Source organism: Colias eurytheme, chromosome 18 (genome assembly GCF_061535395.1).
Source record: "Colias eurytheme isolate Ceu_HAF_F1 chromosome 18, ilColEury1 Martin Lab GWU primary, whole genome shotgun sequence".
Classification (NCBI taxonomy): Eukaryota; Metazoa; Arthropoda; class Insecta; order Lepidoptera; family Pieridae; genus Colias; species Colias eurytheme.
Genome location: NC_142997.1, coordinates 10,053,210 through 10,072,635, shown reverse-complemented (window position 1 = coordinate 10,072,635; position 19,426 = coordinate 10,053,210). Strand labels below are relative to the sequence as shown.

The window sequence follows — 19,426 nt, the reverse complement described above, 5'->3', positions numbered from 1 at the left end:
ATATTGTTTGAAAAAATTTTACATTATAAAACAGTTTATGGTGATGTCAGCCTATGTCAGAACTTACTTCTTCAGGAGATTCTCCGATGAGCGTCTCAGGCGCATCGGCCCCCACCCACATGCTTTGCAGCCACGTGTACATCTCCTGGTTCGTGTCATCTAAAATATAGTTCGAAACTCAGCAAAGGTTGTTATTTCTTATCGAAAATACGGATTTTGTTTTAAATTTTCTTTTGCTGTATAAAACATGTGCCTAGTAAAAAAATAGTCAAAAAGCAGAAGTTCACAATTAACATGATCCTGACAAAATAACTTATTGTTTTTTTTTATAATAAATAGCTGAAAACACTCACACATAGATGGTCCATAGCACAAGAGCTTCAGATGCGCGTGCGCAATGACCACGTGCAATGTAGCCCGTCTGCCATTGGTCCACTGCAACGTGACCTTCTCCCCACCACTCCATGTACTAGCACCCTCTTCTGAATCGTCCATCGGTTCTGGTGGTTCCGGTTGCTCGCCCATTGATAATACCTGTGTTTTTTTTATCAAAGTTAAATGTTTGTAGTTCTTATTTAGGTGACAATATACCAAAATTGTCTACGAAAATAAATTCACAACTCACTCAGAGCATTAAAACGCACATGAGTGCGTATGTAACGCACGTGCGTGCGTGTGCGTATGTGCCTGAACGTGCGTACGCGTAACGGTATATCGTCAAAGTGTTCGTATCGTCATCGATAGCATTTGTATGGGAATTTGAATAGCGGCCTCTGCCGTGCGTAAAAGGTACTAAAGGTCCATCAGCACTTGGCTCAGTTACACACCTGCCGCAAGTGCGTGTACAGTATCGTGGTAGCGGAGTGCAACGCGCGGTGCCGTGCGGCGCAGCGCTCGGCGCGCTCCGCTGGCAGCACGTGCGCCATCACTGTGGTGCGCTCCATCAGCACTTGGCTCAGATCCTGAAAAAAAAAATTGAAAATGTCAAAAAGTTTTCAAACTCAAACTCAAACTCAAACATTTATTTATTCAATTAGACTACTATTTAGTAGCACTTTCGAATCGTCATTACATAGTATTTTTAACATTTACCACCGATTCGGAAAGCAGTATCTATGGAGAAGAATCGGCAAGAAACTCCATAGTTGCTCTTTTAAATAATGTCAATAAATTTACATAATATGTAACTTATATCTACCTAACTACATAATATGCCAAAGAACTGTCCTGTGGTGTTTACGCGACAACCCTCCATGGGTCTTTATCGTCCATATATTCCTGAATACTGTAGTACGCTCTCTGAACTAGTACATTTTTTATGTAAGTTTTAAATTTAGAACTACTAAACTCTTTAATATTGTGAGGAATTCTATTGTATAAGCGTATACCTTGACCCATAAATGAATTTTTAACTTTAGCTAATCGGAAAAATGGCATTTCAATTCTATTCTTGTTCCTTGTGCCATAATCGTGTCTATCTCCTACTCTTGTGTGTAAGTCAGAGCTTTTGTGTACATGCAAAATATTATTAAATATATACTGTGATGGTACAGTAAGGATACCAGTATTCTTAAAATGATCTCTTAGTGAGTCCCGAGCACGTAAATTATATATAGAGCGAATGGCTCTTTTCTGTAAGATAAATATAGTTTCTATATCTGCAGCCCTGCCCCACAGTAGAATTCCATAGGACATAATGCTATGAAAGTAGCTGAAATAAACCAATCTAGCCGTATCCTCATCGGTGAGATGCCTTATTTTTCGGACTGCATATGCAGCAGAACTGAGCTTACCTGCAGCGGTGTTGACATGGGCTCCCCACTGTAGTTTCTCGTCCAATGTTAACCCTAGAAATACAGTAGACTCAGTAGGATGCAATACCTCCCCGTTCAAGGTAATATCTCTGTTCAACTTTTTTACATTAGGAAGTAAAAATTCAACACAAGTGGTTTTTTTGGCATTTAATAATAAATTATTGGCAGTAAACCATTCAGATATGTGTAAAAGAGCACTGTTCACTTCGTCAACATTTGGGTCATGCCTATCCACATTAAAAATTAATGAGGTATCATCTGCAAACAGAACTATTTCACACCTATCCTGCAAATAATAGGGAAGATCATTGATATATACCAAGAACAAGAAGGGACCTAAAATTGACCCCTGTGGAACACCAATGTTAATTGACGCACCGCTAGAACGTTCTCCATTAACAACTACAGTCTGTATCCTATCATGCAGGTATGACGCTATGAGGTTCTGGGCTTTTCCTTTAATTCCATAGTGATTAAGTTTACGTAACAAAGTACAATGTTCAACGCAGTCAAATGCCTTGGAGAGGTCACAAAATATCCCTAGAGCATTTTTTGAGTTTTCCCATGCCTTATATATATGTGTTAGAAGTGCAACTCCAGCATCTGTGGTTGAGCGCCCCTTTGTGAAACCAAACTGTTTGGTGTGCAGTAAATTATTAGATGCAAAATGACTACTCAATTGGTTTAATATTAACTTCTCGAATACCTTACTTAATGTTGGTAAAATAGAGATAGGTCTATAATTGTTACAGTCTTCTTGATCGCCCTTCTTAAATAAAGGTATAACTTTACTAAGCTTTAGTAAATTAGGAAATGTACCATAGTCACAACACTTATTAAATATGGAAGCTAAATTTTTCGCAATATTTTCTATTATATTATTAACTAAATTTACGGACATTCCCCAAAGATCACAAGTATTTTTAAGATTAAGCGTCTTAAAGGCAGTAACAATATCATTAGCAGTTACGTGTCGTAATTCAAATAATGTACTGCACTCCGCAACATGGTCCCTCAAAAAGGTCTCTGCAAGTGCTGAAGACGAATTTAAACTATTAGTAATAGTAGCAGGGACACTACTGAAGAATTCTTCAAAAGCAAGCGCAACATCAGCACTTTTGTCAATAACCCTGTCATTATTTACAAGTTTTATGGCATTACTTGATTTGCTTTTACCCATTTCACCATTAATAATTGACCAAACTGTTTTAACTTTATTATCAGAGTCGCGTATTTTTTCTTTGATATACAAACGCTTTGCAGTGAAACAAACTTTTTTAAAAATTTTTGAGTAATTTCTAACATAACTAAGAAAAGATGGGTCTTTATTATATTGCTTCATACCATATAATTCATAAAGAATGTTCCTGCACCTATGTATACTAGCTGTCGCCCATTTACTAAATGGTAAATCCTTGGTAATATTTAAAGATTTAACTTTAAATATTTTTTCAAATTCTTTATGTACTAAATTAAAAAGATTTTTAAACATTTCACAAGGACTATTAGGATAGGATTGAACATTTAGTACGGGCAGGTTTTTATTAATGTTATTCCTAAATTTATTAATGCCTTTTTTAGTTATAGGCCTAACATTAATCCTTTTAAATGTAGGTATGCAATCCCATTCAAAAACTACTTTCTGGCCACAGTGATCCGAAGTCAATGTATTGAGAATATTTTTCTCTAAACAGATGCAGTCACAGTATATATTATCAATACAAGTTGCAGAAGTAGGTGTAATTCGTGTGGGTTCGTTAAAAAGTTTATATAGATTAAATGACTGAAACAAATTAACAATTCGTGTAGCCGTTTGTGTTTGTAAAAGTAAATCAATATTAAAATCACCACATACTATAACTTTTTTTTTACTCCTGCTTAGACGCTTTAATATTTCTTCCATGACTGTCTCAAACATATTATAGTCACTGGAAGGGGGTCTATAAACGCAAACAATAATATAACGCTCCAGCTCCACACAGGACAGTTCAATGGTCCGTTCTACAGAAAGACTAACAATGTCAGTTCGTTCTTTACATTTTACACTATCATGTACAAAAATAACAGAACCTCCGTGAATAGCCTGTGTCCTAAAGTATATACTTTTTAATTTGTAATTTTCAATATTTACTAACGACTGACATTGTTTAAGCCAATGTTCTGTTACACAAAATATTTTAATATTGTTATCATTCAGAAACAATTCTATTTCTAACAATTTGCTAGCCAAGCCTTGAATATTATTTTTCAAACTTTAAGAAACACAAATAGCAAATTATTAAAAACAAGAAATACAGAATTGAAATTCTAAGTCTATGTTACATCATTCATCAGTAATAATTGAAAAAAAAATATGAAGTCATAACAATATCACATACAGATCCGGCTTGAAGGACTAAAATTCTGGTCCTTCAAGCTGGATCTGCACAACAAGTTTTAGTTGACAGTTTAATATCTTACCAGCACAGTATCAGTCAGCTCATCAGGAGCGCAGTGTTCAGCGAGGAACGACAGATACGCAGATAAGTGCGTCGGCTCACACTCCACTAATAATGCAGCACGCACACGCCGCAACGCTTCGCCGCGTAGTGCGTCCCAGTGACGCAGCGTTGGGAGTAGCGGTAGCCATGATCTGAGGATAAAAAAATGTTTTTATGAGCTTCTGCCATTTACGTATAACAACTAAACTCAAAATCATGCTAAAAATTGTCCAAGCAAAAGCAAAACTCTACCTACGCGTACATTAGGCAGAATCTTCTTAACTCTCAGGGTAAAATTTTAAACATAGCGTTTAACACGGTAAAAATAGTGCAGTTGTCTATCAGGAAATCTATAATATAAAAATGAATCCCAAAATGTGTTGGTAAGCGCATAACTTGAGAACGGCTGAACCGATTTCGATAATTCTTTTTTTATTATATTCCTTGAAGTACGAGGATGGTTCTTATGTAGAGAAAACGTAAATATGTACCACGGGCGAAGCCGGGGCGGACCGCTAGTTTACTATAAAGTTACAAAACATTGTACATTTAAATGAATAAAAAATGTCTACAAGTTAATGAAATAATAAACTTACTCAGGATTGACGTCAGAATTATAATCCAACTCGGTAGCGTCGTCCGATGTTGATAATACCAATTTTAGACCCTGTAAAAAAGGAAAAACTTTTTGCAATTTTGTAATTTGTAGGTAAACTTGTTTGAGTAAATAAGTTTTAATTATGAATTCGTCTAAATTAAGTTTCAAAATATTCAATTCATAATAATGACGATGTATTTTCACAAAATGTTTGTATTCAATACAGATATTTTTTTTTAGTTTAGATCACTTCAACACCAAACCAAATCTTATATCCCAAGTGTACTTACCCTAGTAGCGGAGGCCCTGGTGGGTGCGTGCGCATGCGCAAGCCTGTGCATATAGTAATGCAGCACAGCCCTCGCGCCCTCCTCCGTCTGCAACGTGCGCCGCACGTGCGCGCACAGTTCCCCCGCCTTGCTAGTTTCCCCCGCGCCCGCTCCCCCCGCCCCGCCCGCGGACAGAAACTCGCATAGACATTGCACGGGCAGCACGCTGTATATACAAGCTGATTAATTCTTCTTATGGGTAAAAAGCACTTGGCCATCGTAGTGGATTACGACCTAACTTTTTACCAACCAACATACATAGGCTAATGATGATGAGATAAATAATAAATTAAATTTGATCTCCCTATCGCATTGGGTAAACTGTAATGGTAGGAATGGTTTTATATAAATAAATAAAAAACATATTTTTAAATGTTATGATTGTAAATTGTAGTTAGGTCAAGTCAGTAGCAAATAAACGATCGTTGTGAGAGAACGCATTTTTATTTCAAGCCTCAAGCCACATTCAAAACTGACCTTTATTGCAAGAACATTAAATAAATTTCGTATTAATTATAAAATATTAATAAACGATCGTTGTGAGAGAACGCATTTTTATTTCAAGCCTCAAGCCACATTCAAAACTGACCTTTATTGCAAGAACATTAAATAAATTTCGTATTAATTATAAAATATTTTAGCATCTATGGAGAAGAACCGGAATGAAACACCATAGTTGCTCTTTTAAAATCATTTCATGTCACTTGTGAGTGTTACATACGAGTGACACTTGTAAGTGTCACATACAAGTGTCACTTGTGTATCAGGCGAGTACAGACCTGAGCTCGAGCCGGTCGTGCTTGAGCAGCTGGTGCAGCCAGGGCATCGCGCGGCGCGTGCCGTGCCGCTCCACCAGCTGCAGCAGCAGCGCGGGCTGCCGGCACAGCAGCCGGCCCAGCCGCAGCTGCGAGCTGAGCGTCTGCAGGGCTTCCGCCACGCCCGCGGGGGGACGGCGGGCTGCTTCGCCCGGTTCGAGCAGCGTCAGCTGAAAAAAAAAAAAAGACGGGTTGCACTCCAGGAGTGCCGGCAGAAGTGAAAACTTGATTATTAACGTTGAGCATGTTTGATATTTTGGAATGGTATCCGTCTTACGCTTTTTCGATCAGGTCACGTGTCCTGACGCGAGTTTAAGATTTTATACCGATTACAGAAAAAGTGCTTAACGCCGCTAAAGAATTTTTCACTTCAAAAATAACTTTTCTCATAATCCTTTATAATCATAATATCATAATATTTTAAAATAATACAAAGGTCGCTTCCGCTGGTAGGAAGAGGAAATAGAGCGCAACCCAAAAAAAGTGTCAGATGAAAAATAGGCGAGAGAATATTCAAGCACAAAAAAAGTTGTTAATCGTCCATTAAACAGAATTTAAACTAATTACAACTGAGTCACAAACATTTCAAAACACGTTAGAGTTTAAATTAATTTCGATGCAAAATGCAGACTCAATACTCAATAGATAGTAGACCTATTTTTTTAGAATCAGTTATGAAAGCTAGAATGGCATATCTTTCATTACTTATTAGATGCATCATATTATTGCTCGCTGTAACAATCTAATGACTTTGCTTATTTACCGAAACTATAAATTACTAGCTGACCGGACAGACGTTGTCCTGTCATTTCTTAATTTTTTGTCGTAAATTTCTTGAGGTTTTCTTTCATAAGATCCTTCTTCTGACAATAACGAACACATTGAAATAAAAATTATTGATCGACAACGACTGGACCGATGTCCAGTCGTTTTTATAGTTAATAGCGGTCCACCCCGGCTTCGCCCGTGGTACCTACATGTTTAAACTATCCTATCTCTCAAGTTGGATCGAACTGCACATGGTGTGCGAATTTTATTATAATCGGTTAAGTGGTTTAGGAGTCCATTGAGGACAAACATTGTGACACGAGATTTATATATATTAAGATAGAATGAAATGATACCTGTGCAAGCAATCTAGACGAATGGTCAGTAATAGGTTGTGGAGTCTTCCCAGGTGCACTTGCAGCAGCCAGGTGTGTCTCCAGCTGCAAGATGGCCGCTCGTTCCGCTTCCACACGCTCGGTTTCTGCTGTACCGGACACCCATTCGATTGATGGCTTGCTGTGTACAACATTGTAAAGATTTTATTATGAAAGTGTTGCCAAATTGCTGTGAATGTAATATAGTGTAAATATTTAGTGTTGTCAAAAGTGTATATGGTACAATTTAAGTGCAGAAGGGTGTAAAAGTTACTGTGTAGGTTGTAGTGTGCAATCTATTGTATGTGTTTGTAATTATATATAGTCCTGTTGTTTTGAATAAAGTAAGCAGTTTAATACAGTATAATTAACAGCCTACAGTCGGGATCAAAGTGTTTTATTTAACAACCAACCATTGCATGGCGATCCTGCCAGTATATGGAATACTATACTACGATATGGAATATATGGAAACATAAGTGTTTAGTGACAGTTGTGTAAATAAGTTATGCACAACGTAGTGTTAGTTAGTGTATACTGTTTCTAAAGTGTCTAGCGTCATGGCATTGTATAGTGTAAAGTAAGTTGGCGTTAGTGTGTAGTGATATAATGTTAGTGTATAGGAAAGTGCATGTGTGTAGTGTCCCTCACCCGGTGATACAGCACTCAATGAGCGCCCGGAGCGTGGGGTAAGCGGCAGCTGCTCGCTCAGCGAACTGATGCGGGTTGTGAGCTGCCAGCATGGTTAGCACGAGCCAACCGCGCCAGTATAGCGAGGTTATGGCTAGCGATGGTGCTGTGTAGCTGGACAACAAAAAATAAATATTTTTAATTTATTTTTTGTTATGATTGAATAACAGGATAATAATATTGGAAGCTATTGAGGATTGAAACCCTTTTATCACATTTAAATCAAACCCTATGCGCAAAACATCGTCCCACCCGTTTGCACCGACCTTAAAACATCTTAAAAATCAGTCAGCCAGCAACACTCGATTCATTTGAATGACTAACCTAAATCTACTAGTTATTGATTAACTATGCAATAAGTTGACTGATACTAACCGCGCGGCACAGCTAGTCAAATACATTTATTTAAGAATCTTAATTTTTATATTACAAGACGGAATAACGGAAGACATAATTTCAAAACTAACAAAACTGTGTCTAGATTTCACACGAACAAATGACGTAGGTAGTGGTGCAGAATTTCAGCCACCCCTACAAGGACCGTGTGGCCTAATGGATAAGGCGTCGGACTTCGGATCCGAAGATTGCAGGTTCGAGTCCTGTCACGGTCGAAGAATATATAATATTTTATTTTTTTTATTGGTTACAAACATGTTATTGAAAATTGTTTTATATGTAACAAAAGTTTTAATGATATAAATCTTATGAATTTGCATATTTTCAAATAATTTTAAAATGAGGAAAAGTTTTAGTGGTCGTTTTATTAATTATATTATAATTAAAAAATATATTATACATTGATCGAAAACGTGTTCTGTTTTCAACTACCATTTTACACAATTGTAAATTAATATCATGTGAAAGAAAGGTCGCTGATCGTAGGAAATATATTTTTCCTGAGCATTGTGCCTTACATAAACGCTATATAACAGTAGCAAATATACAAAATAAACAGGAAACATTTTACGTTTTATTTGTAATAAATAACTTACAATATGTAGTGATGCAAACATCAACTTTTTAAGTCGACACAAGCCGACTAAATTATGCTAATATATTGAAACAGGAAAAATTTATATGCATTAATAGTATTTTTGAAGGTCACTTTCACCAAGAGGGCTATTCAAAAAGTAAATGCCAATTTTTATACATCAGCATTGCCTTTTTCTATCAGGTTTTGCAGATTTTAGGCCAACTATCAGGGCGTAGTTTTAAAAGTTACAGGACAAAGACAGAATTGTACGATGGGAATAAAACATTGGACTAGGAATAGTTAAGAAATGAAAACTTTTTCTTTCTTTATTTCTTCCACACGCGTCTCACTATCTGCTCGATCAGTTCGAACACAAGCTATAGAAGTACTTGGTCGAATCCACGCGGCACAACTAGTGCAGCAATAAATGTATCTGTCTTTCTTGCAGCACCAAGTCACTTACCCATTAAGGTGATTCCTACGATCTGTTCCCAGCCAATGTCCCGCTAGATGGCGCTGAATTCTACATTTCTAGTTTATTTGAGTTTTTGCGTAATTGGAAAAGATTAAGGTCGTAGGAATAGTCATGGCGGTTACTGAATAATATATTTTATTGAAATATGTCATATCATTGCCTTAAAATCCACCCAATTCGGTAAAAAAATGCATTATAACATCTGTCATTGCATACAGGGTCGTTTACACACACAGACGTATACAAAAATGATAAAGATTTAAGTCTAGATGGCGTGAATGTAAAACAAGTAGGATTGTTATAAAAATAAAAGTTATATTTGTTGGCGTAAACTATTTTGTTGTAATTTTGGGAAATAAATAATGTCAAAATTGATTACAATAAAACGCAGTTTTATTTTATTACATTACACTATTGTTTTTTTTATCAAAACATGTATTTGAAGTAGCATATACCTATGATATAATATTATGCTAAGAATAATTATTCATACAACAACAAATCTAAAACACTATTTACTATGGAAAAAAACCAGGAAGGTGAAAAAGATATTTACGATTTCGACGCACTCGACTTTTAGTAAAATATAGTAGGTAAAAATTAAACAATGGTAATGTAAATTCTAAACAAACTACTACCAAAATACAATTAGAACAAAAATCATTTGACTTGTTTATTTCACCCAGAGGCCAGAGGCGGCTCGTGACAAAATTGTATAGGTGTTCACTTGAAATAAAACAACGAAAATACAATAGCGTTCGGGATGATTTATTACAAAAAAATGAGCACCACATTTTATAAATGTCTATAACACTAAAAATTACAAAGTACAGGCTATTTCAAAACGAATTCAATGACTAGGTATCAATAATTAGTAAATCACCGAATTTGCATTCGCGAGCGTAGGTATCCATAGTGTTTGTCACTGACGGTCACTGACCTCTATAACTTATAGTTATAGAGGTCAGTGGTGTTTGTTGTGTAAACATGTATGTATTTGAGTAGTTAGTAGCATATTATATTCTGAATTTCTGATCCATGCCTATTCACTCAAAACTAATAACACTAATGATTTGTAACAGTAAATTATTTCAATAGGTAGGTATTTGAACATTTCCCAACAAGACGTAAGAATAATTATTCGTAGGTATACAAGATACAATAACAAATCTAATACACTATTTATTATTTTATTATTTACTAGCGGTCCGCCCCGGCTTCGCCCGTGGCACATGTTTACGTTTTCTCTCCATAAGAAGTAATAGCTAGAGAGCTAGCGCAAAGCTACCTGTATGTATTTGACCAGACCTGGATTTTTGTGTGTTGATTCCCCTATACCTACTATACATGAGATGAGGAGTCACTAAGCCCAGAGTGGTGGACGGGGCGCGCGCTTAGGTAAGACAGGTGGAAATTTTTGGCGAACTTTGAAACCATTTGACCACGTCTGCCATTTTGATATTTGAAAATAGATTATTATTACTATCGGAAAATAACAATGGCAGACCATTATCACGCGGATAACATTCTGGCAGACACTTATGAAAGTGCTGAAAAAAATACAATTTTGAAAGTATTTGACCAGATCTGCCATTCATATATTTTATTTATTAGGGTCTTAAAAACTTATTTTCGAAACGGCAGACATTATCATTGCGTACAGACTTCAGCAGACAACAAAACTTTACAGACTTCAGCAGTCAACAAGACTTAGCTTCTACATGGTCAGATGTATATATGTATTACGTTCCCTGACCTTACATCAATGATTTACTTTATTAATGTTTTTATGGTCATTTACATTTAATTTTGAAAACTATGGAATAAAATTTATAAATTTGATGATACAAAACTAAATATACATTTGTAAAGAATCTCAAATATAAAATTGTGTTGCAAATAACAAATCATCATTTAAATATTTAGTTTATTTCTTTATTTAAGAAACAATTAACAATTACAAAACAACATAAAAAAACACGCATGCATTTATTGAAATGTTCATTCATCATCACTATCGTATGGCGTTGTGTGACTCGTCTTCATAATCCATTGAATCGGATTCTGTAAAAGTAAAACGTAAATTATATAATAAAAGAAATGAGTAAAGTCAAAAATAATTATTAAAGAGTTAATCATTATAAACTTACCTAGTAAGGCAATGCCTTTGATGTCGCACGATGCCGCCGCGCCGCCAGTGTAGGTACTTCTGCTGCTACATGAAAATATGCTAGGGTTGCAACAAATGGGAAATAAAACAATTGTGATTATTACTATTATGATGTAATCATTTATTCATATATACATTCAAAACAATTGCGATTATTAAATCTGATGTAATTATTTTTTCATAAATATATAATTATTATTAATTACATAATATATTGCACTGTGAAATATTTACGTATCACTTTATTTTTGATGTTCTTAATTGTCTTTTATAAAATTTTAGTGACGCATTCGCATTGGGATCAACAATCCGATAAGAAAAGAATGGAGACAACATATACATAGCTTTGATTTCAATTCTACAGATACAAAATATACAATCTATCTAAAATGATACAACGGATGTTTCCTGCGTTTTCTCGTCAAAATACCGAAACAACGTAATTATTGTATAGTAGTTGGGCGTGAAAGTAAAAAAACAAATGAAAAGTGTTTTCCATATGATTATTTATTAAATTTACGCGATTAAGAATAATTTCAACGATACAATTTAGTAACCGAGAATTCAGAGGATTAAAGAAAATACCTGCCTGATCATTTTATCAAACTCTCAAAGAATTATGGTTATTTCGCATCACTCGGTTTATTAGTTTGGTAATAATTATTAAAGGTAGTTACAACCCTAGCCATTGAGTCGAACGGTAGGCAACACAATATCGACTTTGTGCGGGTACATAATTATGGTACATTTCTTCTTGCTGTGAAGCGTAATTATTATTATTAAGATTTTTTAGGCTATTTTGAATCAGCTGTTCTAATTTAATTCTAGAAATTTATTAAAACGTGATTTTTTTAAAAGTATATTATGAGTTTATAAATACCTCAACCAATAGTTATTGTGTCCTATCCTCATTTCTTTATATCTTGGTAGTTAACTAAAGTGTTAAATTTACATAACCTCAACAACAACATTTACACTGCCACTGCACTAAAACTAATATGGAATCCATCACACAGTCTATTGATCAGATGTTTGAAGTGTTTAACCACAGAATGGATGAGTTCCAAAAGGATCTCCAGACAATTTCAACAGCCCCAATGGGTAGCCCGTCTTCTAAATTAGCGTCTGAATTTACAGTCTTTCGCACATTTGTCTTGACATCACTACAGTGTCTACAGTCTGAGGTTATCCTCCTGAGTAACAAAACAAAAGTACCTACGACGGACGACCACGCTTCGAGTTGCCAAAGTAAAGCAAGCAAGTTTTCCATTTTTCTGTATGAGTAGACAGAACTTCAAAACGCCACCTGCTACGGTTTATATTATGAACGATGGTTATAAAAATAAAAGTTATATATGTTGGTGTAAACTATTTTATTGATCAATAATTTTGGAATTTAAAACTGTCAACATTGATTACAATAAAACGCAGTTTTATTTTATGACCCTATTGTTTTTTTATCAAAACATGTATTTGAAGTACCATATAATATTATGCTGATCCAAGCATTTTCACTCAAAACTAATATCACTAATGATTTGTAAAAGTAAATTATTTCAATATACATTTCATAACGAACAAGTAAGAATAATTATTATTATTCCTACCTACAACAACAAACCTAAAACACTATTTACTATGGGAAAATAACCAGGAAGGTGAAAAACATTATATTACCTATTATTTACGATTTCGACGCACTCGACTTTTAGTAAAATATAGTAGGTAAACATAATATTATGGTTTTGATTTTTGCTACTAGTATAAGAAAACTGCGTGTTCAAACTACTTGTTTGTCTGTCTGAAAATTCGGAAGTAGGTACTTTGGTAGTTTACCGATTTATAATAATATTGTATAGGTATATCGTTGTTTAAAAAATATTCAAACACAATAAAATATGATATACTGATTTATCACTGGTTTCAGTGATGAACTGATGAGTCAATGTTAGCCACTATACTTTCGTCATACGTGTGTATGATTGATGTGATTTGCAAAGTGGTGATATTTCAGAAAAATCACGGGTCAAATTGTCCCACCGAAAATATAACTGCGTTATAAGAATAACTATACCTACGATAAATTATACATAATACAATATAGTCTCAAATGCATACTAGTGAAATATTTTATTTGAATCAATAAAATAAAAAAAAATAAAAAATAATAATAATACAAAAATAAATTCACAACACAAGAAAATCCGCGCGCAAATCATAGCGCGTGACAATGAAATCAAGAACTTTCGAGCCGACGCGACGCGGACGACGAAGGAGCCTAACAAAAGTACCTACCTACAATCATAGGCGGCTCGTGACAAAATTGTATGGCCGTGTTCACTTGAAATAAAACAACGAAAATAGGTACCTACAATAGCGTTAGCAGTACAAAAAAATGAGCACCACATTATAAATGTCTATTTATACACTAAAAATTATAGAGTATTTCAAAACGAATTCAATTATTATTTAGCAATAATTAGAAAATCCCCGAATTTGCATTCGTGATCGTATTCATAGTGTTTGTCTACACTAATATTATAAAGAGGAAAACTTTGTTTGTTTGTTTGATTGTAATGAATAGGCTCATAAACTACTGGACATTTTACCAATGTTTGCAAGTTTGTGATTACTTTGATAGTTTACCGATTTATAATAATTGTATACTTATATCATTGTTTAAAAATATTCAAACACAATATGATATAGGTACTGATTTATCACTGGTTTCAGTGATGAACTGATGAGTCAATGTTAGCCACAATACTAATCACTTTCGTCATACATGTGTATGAACTATGATTGATGTGATTTGGAATGTGGTGAAATTTCATAAAAATCACGGGCCAATTTTTTGTTTTGAATCCCACCGAAAATACATATATGTATTACTAATTGCGTTATTAGAATAATTAATTACTATACCCACGATCAATTATTACAATTTACAATATAGTCTCAAATGCATACTAGAGAAACATTGCAATTTGAATCAATTAAAATGCATAGCATACAAAAATAAATTCACAACACAAGAAATTCCGCGCGCAAATCATAGCGCGTGTCAATGAAATCAAGAATGTAATTTTATATCAAGCCGATGACGACGCCGAACTAAAGTACCTACAGTACCATTTACCTTCAGTGTACAATACAGTTTACAGACCTACGACGGACGAACAATAATGAGTAATAAATTGTTTACAAAAAAAAACATAGTTTCTAAGGTCATTAGTTTTATTTTATTTTATTGTTATTTTCTTTGAACGATTGGAAATGAAATTACTTAATTTTTACACAGAACTTTGATTTATTAGAATTATGCTCATTATGTATAAGATAACGAACGCGAATGCACGACATCTAGCGCGTCAATGTCTAAACATCGCCTTTCGTTTAGACATTGACGCGCTAGATCTGTAATAAGTATATAGTCTATGCGCTAGATGTCGTGCTTTATGTCGTGTTTCGCTTGGCAAAAGTCACGCACACTACTGTAGAAGTGTCAAATTTTTCCGGTATTTTACTGTTGTTTTTCTAAGTAAATATTGTAAATTATTGATTAAAAAGGTCGAACGCGCACACATTTCATTATAGAGAAGTGATAAAATGATTAGTTTTAAAGAAATAGTGTCTGTGTTAAGTGTTTAGAGGTAATCAAAAATGTATGGAGGGACGGTCGGAACATCCACCTTAAGTGTTGCAATCTATTTTTCATTTTAGTGGCAAGTCATTTACCCAGCAGGCAGGGTGATATTGTCCGGGGGGTGAAACTGTCAAAGCTGAAAGATGTAATCAGCTATCTCCAGCTTGTCCACCTGCAGGGGACTGTCCTCTGGGGGTAATGCGCATGCGCGTCGCACTAACTGCTCGATCAGTTCGAACACAAGCTATAGGAGTACTTGTTCGAATCCACGCGGCACAACTAGTGCAGAAAAATGACTTTCTTATCAACCCTAAGTCACTTACCCAGCAGGTAGGGTGATATTATCCGGGGGGTGAAACTGGCACAGCTGGAAGATGTAATCAGCTATGTCCAGTTTGTCCACCGGCAGGGGACTGTCCTCTGGTGGTAATGCACACGTATCTAACCAACTGTTCGATCAGCTCGTACACAAGCTATAGAAGTACTTGGTCGAATAGACGCGGCACAACTTGTGCAGAAAAATGACTTTCTTATCAACCCTAAGTCACTTACCCAGCAGGTAGGGTGATATTGTCCGGGGGGTGAAACTGGCACAGCTGGAAGATATAGTCAGCTATCTCCAGCTTGTCCACCTGCAGGGGACTGTCCTCTGGGGGTAATGCGCATGCTCGTCTAACTAACTATTCGATCAGCTCAAATACGAGCTATAGAAGTTGGACTTGGTCGAAGCCACGCAGCACAACTAGTGCAGAAAAATGACTTTCTTATCAACCCTAAGTCACTTACCCAGCAGGCAGGGTGATATTGTCCGGGGGGTGAAACTGGCACAGCTGGAAGATGTAATCAGCTATCTCTAGTTTGTCCACCTGTAGGGGACTGTCCTCTGGGGGTAATGCGCATGCGCGTCGAACTAACTGCTCGATCAGTTCGAACACTTCCGCTGGGGATACTGGGATTTCCTGTGGGGAGAATGCAACCGGGTTATTATACTAGTTCCATAATAAGTGCATGGAATGGTGTGTAGTTGAATCCAACTTTGTAAGAATAGTATAAACTATAATATCTTGCCTTTTACGAGGTATCTATTGAAAATAAGATGCCGAATTATTTGGTGGCAAACAAAAATAAAATAAATATGTATATGTAAACAAAAATAATAATAGATTTCTTTTATTTTCAATCACTCTCTCAACTTTTAGATTTAAAAAGTGGAAAAGAATGAATGACAGAAGCTTTTATTATTTTTTTTTACAAAGTATTTATTTTCTCTACACCCACCTTGGAAAGCCCAATAAAGATCAGTCTTAACAGCGTATTTTGCGACAATGGAGCTTCACAGCACAGCCGGTAAGTTAAAGCCCGCTCCGACTCCGCCGGCCAGTTGTCCACTTTGCTGTACGTTTCCGCTGGCTCCACAAACATTATCTGCGAGATTTAGAGATAAATGGAAGATAATTTAAATGTTTCTGCCAGTTTTAGGGTAAATTAGAGAGAATGGCAATTAAATTCTGCTAGATCTGTATCAATATAATAGCTACGATCTAATTCACATTTGCTTTAGACACATTTTAGAGACACAATTTGTAGTAGTTTCTGTTTTGCATTTAAAGTGAAAATGGGATATTGTTGAGCAGTTTAAAATCGACAGAGATGGTGTCATTACCCTGTTGCGTAGCGGCGTCACTATCCCGTAGCGCAACGGCGACATTATCCCGTAGCAGAACAGCGACATTATCCCGTAGCGCAACAAAGGCATTATCCCGTAGCAGAACAGCGACATTATCCCGTAGCGACACAGCTACATTATCCCGTAGCGCAACAGCGACATTATCCCGTAGCGACACAGCTACATTATCCCGTAGCGCAACATCGACATTATCCCGTAGCGCAACAGCGGCATTATCCCGTAGCGAAACAACTACATTATCCCGTAGCGAAACAGCTACATTATCCCGTAGCGCAACAGCTACATTATCCCGTAGCGCAGTAGCGCAACGGCGGTACTACTCATCATGACGGCGGCATTACTCAGCTCAACGGCGGCATTATCCTGTGTTAACAAACCTTGTTAAGCGCGTGCTGGTAGTCGTGCCGCTGCGGGCGGTAGACCGACACAGCGGTTTCGAGCAGCCAGGCCAGCGCCTGCTGCTGCAGAGCCGCCAGGTGTGCGCGGTACTCGACGCAGTGCGCCCGCTGAGCAGCCGTCACCAGGCAACAGCAGCAGAACAAGTCCGCGATCGCTAGGAACGCGCGTTCTCGGATCTGCAAACAAACGGACGATGTAAGCGATGTTAGGATAGTAGAAATTTCCAAAAAGTGACACATTTTTGACCCATACTTTAACATTGGTTTTAACCCATTGACCACCGAGCGGCCCGATCGGGCCGCGACACAATAGATTTTCTATTGTGTCTGTGATTCGGGGACTGAGGGATTAATGGCATATGACACGGAAATTACAAAGAAATTTCTAGTACAACAAAAAAGTTTATTTCTAATTTTTACCGATCTCATAATTGCGAAAAATAGTTTCTACAGTCATTGTAATAGGCAACATTTGACAGTTTAACAAAATTCAACAACGTAACCTAGTAACCACGACATAGAATAACATGATATTTCGTTTTGTTAGAACTGCACATTTGTTTAACTTTTTCAATTACGATTACATATTTATAATAATATGACCGATACAAGTTATTTTAGGATTTTATTTTACTGATAAACCATTCTAAACATAATAAACAATTTTTGAATTAAAGAACTGACAACGCTACAATTTTGTGTCAATAAACCTTTTTTCTTTTTAAATACCAAATACGTTACTCTAAAAATCGAAATCTGACATCTAGAATCGGATGCATTGATTACTTGGGAATAAAAATTACCATAAATTATTGACATGTGTTTCAAGTTCGATTGACAAATGTTCAAGTCCGTATCGATTAATTCACTTTAATCGATGTTTTTAAGCAGATTACTTACTACCCTATGAAGATAAAATTGATAGACGTCAAATAAACGTAGTCTATACAGTTACCTCCTGCGGCGGGTCGTGCGGCGGCGGCTGCGCGAGCGCGCGGGCCAGCGGCAGCAGCGCCTGCGCGTCCGACCGAGCCGCGCGGATGCACTCGCGGGTCAGCGCCCGCAGCGGCCGCAGGTAGTCCTCCGTGCGGAGCAGCAGCTCCTGCAAGGAGCATTTGCCATTTTAAAATATAAAAAAGACGGGTTGCACTCCGGGAGTGCCGGCAAAAGTGAAAACTTGATTATTAACGTTGAGCATGTTTGATATTTTGGAATGGTATCCGTCTTACGCTTTTTCGATCAGGTCACGTGTCCTGACGCGAGTTTAAGATTTTATACCCATTACAGAAAAAGTGCTCAACGCCGCTAAAGAAGTTTTCACTTCAAAAAGACGTGTGGCATACGGGGACTGCCGCGGTAAAGCTATTGCATGCTATGCCTTTAAGCCACACCTCCGCGCCCGTCGGAGTGGAGAGCGTGAGGTTTTTCGTTACGCAATTTCTGGATTCGGTCCCCGCGCTCAAGGCCCACGTTAGAAGCTATGCAATAGCTTAAAAATAACATTAATTAAATAGGTAAAAAAACAAAATAAGTGGTATCTGAATCAAATCGAACTTGCAAAAAAAGGAGCAGCTCCCGGAGAGTTAACATTTATTAAATAGGTAGAAAAACAAAAATATTTAGAGGAGCAGAGTTAGATTGGATTAGAAGAAAAAGGGAGCAGTTTCTGCAGCATTGAGCATTTGTATTATTTAATAAACAAAAAAGAGCGTGTTTACCGATCACACGTGCCAGAAGTGAAACTTCTTTGGCAAGATTCAAAAATACCAAAATCGTCGCATTACTCCATGACATAACAGTATAGGCATGACGCAATCTTGAAATTTTACTCTCAACGCGCCTATAGAAGTTTCACTTCAAAAATTAAAAAAAAAATAAGTCTTGAATTAAAATTAGATCAAGCGCAGCAACATTTGTATTATAAATAGGTTAAAAAATGTGGAAACAGAATCGGATCGAAATAAAAACATGTCGCAATCTGGCAGAATAAAGTTGACTGAAATGATGACCTATTTATGTGAAAAGAAAATTAGTGAAACATAATATGTACATCACACTTACTCTATAATCACTTCATTAATTTCAATAAGGGCCGATTTTTCAATGCTTGGATAAAACTTATCCGTCCAATAAAGTATTACACGATAATATTAAAATGTCACATAAACTGTCAAATACGGGCAATTAGAATACGTTTTTAAAATGGTAG

At 36.3% G+C, this 19,426-nt stretch overlaps 1 protein-coding gene and 1 non-coding gene across 2 annotated transcripts in view; one reads left to right on the top strand and one right to left on the bottom strand.

The window, feature by feature from the left end:
- Window positions 1–19,426, bottom strand: part of IntS1 (integrator complex subunit 1) — a 44,942-nt gene that overhangs the window by 20,910 nt on the left and 4,606 nt on the right. The window contains exons 9-21 of the mRNA XM_090112305.1: window positions 18,173–18,319; window positions 17,197–17,394; window positions 16,411–16,557; window positions 15,919–16,091; window positions 7,830–7,982; window positions 7,161–7,320; window positions 6,001–6,206; window positions 5,183–5,387; window positions 4,891–4,961; window positions 4,275–4,446; window positions 828–962; window positions 354–534; window positions 68–159 (exon numbers count right to left, since the gene is read on the bottom strand). Coding sequence (XP_089968431.1) covers window positions 68–159; window positions 354–534; window positions 828–962; window positions 4,275–4,446; window positions 4,891–4,961; window positions 5,183–5,387; window positions 6,001–6,206; window positions 7,161–7,320; window positions 7,830–7,982; window positions 15,919–16,091; window positions 16,411–16,557; window positions 17,197–17,394; window positions 18,173–18,319 — 2,040 coding nt within the window. The remainder of the gene's footprint in view (window positions 1–67; window positions 160–353; window positions 535–827; window positions 963–4,274; window positions 4,447–4,890; window positions 4,962–5,182; window positions 5,388–6,000; window positions 6,207–7,160; window positions 7,321–7,829; window positions 7,983–15,918; window positions 16,092–16,410; window positions 16,558–17,196; window positions 17,395–18,172; window positions 18,320–19,426) is intronic.
- On the top strand, window positions 8,407–8,479 carry TRNAR-UCG (transfer RNA arginine (anticodon UCG)). Its single transcript has one exon. It is a non-coding gene; the product is annotated as a tRNA-Arg (tRNA).